The sequence below is a fragment of the Monoraphidium neglectum genome, assembly GCF_000611645.1.
Source record: "Monoraphidium neglectum strain SAG 48.87 unplaced genomic scaffold scaffold04801, whole genome shotgun sequence".
NCBI lineage: Eukaryota > Viridiplantae > Chlorophyta > Chlorophyceae > Sphaeropleales > Selenastraceae > Monoraphidium > Monoraphidium neglectum.
Window position 1 is genome coordinate 1 of NW_014008829.1, and position 3,952 is coordinate 3,952.

The 3,952-nt window shown below is 68.4% G+C and overlaps 1 protein-coding gene across 1 annotated transcript; it reads right to left on the reverse strand.

Annotated features, from left to right (window-relative positions):
• Window positions 1-19: 19 nt before the first annotated feature.
• Window positions 20-2,370, reverse strand: MNEG_14831 (hypothetical protein; the record flags this gene model as incomplete). Its single annotated transcript, XM_014036698.1, has 3 exons — window positions 20-1,830; window positions 2,111-2,203; window positions 2,323-2,370. Coding segments are annotated over 3 exons (1,952 nt in total), but the record flags the coding sequence as incomplete, so codon positions are not given.
• Window positions 2,371-3,952: the final 1,582 nt, after the last annotated feature.

Consider the following 3,952-nt stretch of genomic DNA (forward strand, 5'->3'; position numbering starts at 1 on the left):
CTCTCGGGGGTCCCGCCACGCGTCCTCCGCCTCATAAAACGCCACCAGAGGCGGCACCGCATCCGCAATGTCGCCAGCCGCCGCGCCACCCCCGGCTCCCGTCGCTGTGCCAAAAGCGCTGCCGCCGGCCGCGGCGGCGGCGCCGCCGCCTTTTGCCATCGAGGCTGCGCGCGCGCCGGCGGCCTCAAGCGCCGTCCTGGCGGCGCCGTAGTCGAAGCGGTCCCCCAGCAGCCGCTGGGCAGCTACCGCCGCGTCGTCCAGCGGCACCGTCGAAGAGCGGGGGGCCGTGCTCGGGGCGCCGCGCAGCTGCAGGGCAGCTGCCGCGGGGTCCTGCAGGGCCGCCAGGGTGCGCTGCATGGAGCTCTGCAGGGCGGCCGGAAGAGGGGCAGCCGCGAGCGCTGCAGCCGGCGTGGGCTGCTGCTGCTGCTGCTGCTGCTGCTGCTGCTGCTGCTGGGTCTGTTGCGAGTCAGGCGAGACCTCTGACAGCCACGCTGGCCGGGGCCCCTTGGCTGGCTGCAATGGCCCCACTCGAGATGGCAGCAGGGAATCCGGTTGCAGGGGCAGCAACAGCTGCTGCTGCTGGTGTTGCTGCTCGTGGTAATCTGTCTGCGCGTGATCCTGTGGCTGCTGCTGCTGCTGCTGCTGCTGCTCCTGCTGCTGCTCCCGCTGCTGCTGCAGCCCTAAAAGAGCCGCCGCCGGCTGCTGCTCCTCAGCCGCCGCGCCCGCCGCCGGCTCAACGCCCGCGCCTACCTTCAGCCCGCCCGCGGCCCGCACCACGCCGGGCGGCGCGTCGGCCACCCTCACAGTAACCACCCTCGGCAGACCGTCGCCATTGGCTGCGCGCAGAGTGCCCGCCGCCTCCGCCGCCTCCGCCAATCCTGCCTCGCCCGCACCGCTTGGCCGGGCCCCGCTGCCGCCCGCCGCACCTCGCGCCGCCGCGCCCTCCCCGCGCCCGGCCGCGACAGCAGGCGCCCCCGCCGCACCCGCCCGCCGGCGCGCGGCCTTGGCCATCGCGGCCGCGACCGCCTTGGTCGCGGCCGTCGTGGCCGCCGACACCAGCGCCCCGAGCTGCTCGGCGGTTGCCATCACCGGCGGCGCGGCGCCCTCGTTCCCAACGTCCGTGCCGCCGCCGGTCGTGCCCACTGCCGGCGCCATTGCAAAGCCAGGGGCCGCTGGTGGCGGCTGGGGGCGCGGGGACAGCTGCTGCTGGAGCGCCTTGAGGTTGTCTATGGCGCGGTTCACCTCCAGGGCTGCTTGGTATGCAGCCTCGACCGCGAGGCCGGCGGGCTGGTTGTGTTGCCGGGGAGGCACCGGCTGCCGCTCCTGCTGCTGCTGCTGCTCGGCAAGCTGCACCCATGGCTGCTGAGGCGGGGCGCCCGATGGGAGCGGCGCCCGCGCCCTGGGCTCCTCTCCCTCGTAGTCATGTCCCAGCACCGCCTTCTCCTGCTGCTGCTCCCGCTGCTGCTTCCCCTGCGCCTGCTGCTGCTCTTTCGTAGACTCATCCAAGGGGTGCATCGCGCGGTCGCCGCTCACGCCGCCCCCTGCGCCGCCGCCCCCTGGCTGCCCGCTGCCACCGACGCCAGTTCGCCCGGGCAGGTTTGTGCTGTTGGCCAGGGGCCGCCGCGCCTCCCGCGGGCCGCCCGCTGCCACTGCATAGCACCCCGCCGCCGCGCGCCGCTCGATTGGGTGGGTGGCTCCCAAGTCCCACGCGTGCTCCGCGGGCCCGCTTGACTCGGCGCCTGCGGCCGCGGCGGCGGCGGCCGCTGCCGCCGCCACCGCACGTGCGCTGTTGACCGGGAGGCGCAGATCTGGGCGCAGCGTGTTGAGCACCTGGGAGCGCGGGGCGGATTTTGCGGGTGTGATCAAGGGTGTGCCTGCGCGCGCACACACACACTCTCTCACACACACACATACACTCACGCGCACATGGGTGCGAGTGCGCACGCGCGTGCACGCGCTTGTGTGTGTGTGTGTTCGCGTGTGTTTGTGAGGGCGAAGCTTGTGCAGCTTTGCAGCAGTGCATGTGCCTGCGGATGGGGGCGACGTCCCCAGGTGCTGACTCAGAGTTAGCTAGAAAAGCTAAGGGCTGGTTTAGCAAAGGATAGCGCACCTCATAAAGATAAGCGCGGGTCTGTGGGTCATCCGCAGGCAGGCCCGCCTCCGCAATCAGCACGTCGAGCTCAGCGCCGGTCAGCGTGGCGCGCTGCGTCAACAGAGGGGTGAGCGGTGCGCAGCCACAGGTGGCGCGACGACGGAGCACCGAATCTCAACCCAACCCACGCCAAGCGTGCTATCTTAACTCAAACATTACAGGCGGCATACCTGTGTGGCTTGCCCGATAAACAGCTTCACACCCTCAGCCAGCGCCATCCCCCTATAAGCGATGGCCACGTATATCAATTATTTATATAATTCTTCGTGTCATAACGTGCCGTTCGTATGCACAGTCAGATCATGGTCACAGAAATCAACAACAACACTACATTCTGTCGTATGAGAATGCCACAGGTATGCAACGTGTGCACTGAAGGCTGCCAGGTGCGCGTGCTCACTCCCGTCCTTCACGGTTACCGGCGTAGCTGCCGCGACATCACCCGTAGTGATGCGTGATGTCGGCCAACGTGCAGACCTCTTGACAGTTCTTGCCGATTGCCTATCGTTTGGCGCCTTGACAGCAACAGATGTCCCGTCCCATGTGCGGCAGCACCACACAACAGCAGTGCATTACAAAGAGCAGGAGGAGAGGGGGACAGCCGCAGACTCGTATGCATCCAAAGAGGGCTGACAGGAGAATGCATGCGGCAAGAGCCATTGGCTGCGATCTGGGGGCGCCACGCACGTCCCATCCACAGGCCATGCGCAGGCGCCCCAGCTCAAGCCGGGACCATGTATATGGAAAAATGGGGGTGGATTGCTTGTGCCAATTTAGACTCTCTCAAGCCAGCAACCTACGTGGGCACTCTAAATGGCTGTGTTGTGTCAGGCTGCATCGTCATCCAAAAGCCGCGGCGAGCGCGGCAGGGCTTGCGGTGCCCCTTGCCGCGCCGGCGCCGTGCGCGCCAACGGGCGCCGCCTGCAGCCCGGCTGCGCGCGCCCCAGTGGCGCGCATCCGTGCGCCGCCCTAGCACAAAACCGGCCGCCCGTGCGCAGCCGCACACCTTCCTCCCCCCGGCCGCTGCGGCCGCCAGGCGCGCTCCTGCCGCCCGTCGCAGCAGCCGGGCGGCGCAGCGGTGGGGGCTGTGCGGGCCCAGCTGTGTGTTGCCACATCGGTTAATCACGGCTTGATGATCATGATGGGCACGCCGGGGGTGACGGGGGTGCCGTTGTCAACGAGGATCTTGACCACCTCGCCGCCCACCTCGGTCTGAGAGAGCGACAGTGTGCGTGCGTGTGTGTGTGTGCGTGTGTGTGTGCGTGCGTGTGTGTGTGTGTGTGTGTGTGTGTGTGTGTATGTGCCCGTGCGTACGTGTGTTTGAGTGTTGAGGCCGCTCCGCCAATGTTCGCCAGGGGGTTGATCATGAGAGGCGGGGCGTCGGGGTGATTGCCACCCACGGCAGTCGGGTCAGTGCCAACCAGTAGTGATGCAGCGCCATGGTGCCAACCGATTCATGCTAGCACACAACGACCAGGATCCACCGCATGTGAACCCCTGCCTGCCCTCTGCCGCTCGAAGACCCCAGCGCAGTCAGCCAGCAGCCGCCCCCACGCCGGCAATCGAGGCGCCTCGGTCCCCACGTCTGGACACGATGACTGATGCACCCCACTCATGACGACCTCCCCCTGCCCCAAACCCCCCACAGATGCCCCCAGCGACCCCCCCCACCTCGATCTCGTTCATCAGCTTCATGGCCTCCACGATGCACACGGCCTGGCCCTTCTTCACGCGGTCGCCCTCCCGCACAAACGGCGGCTCCCCGGGCGCGGGCGAGCGGTACATCGTACCGCTCATGGG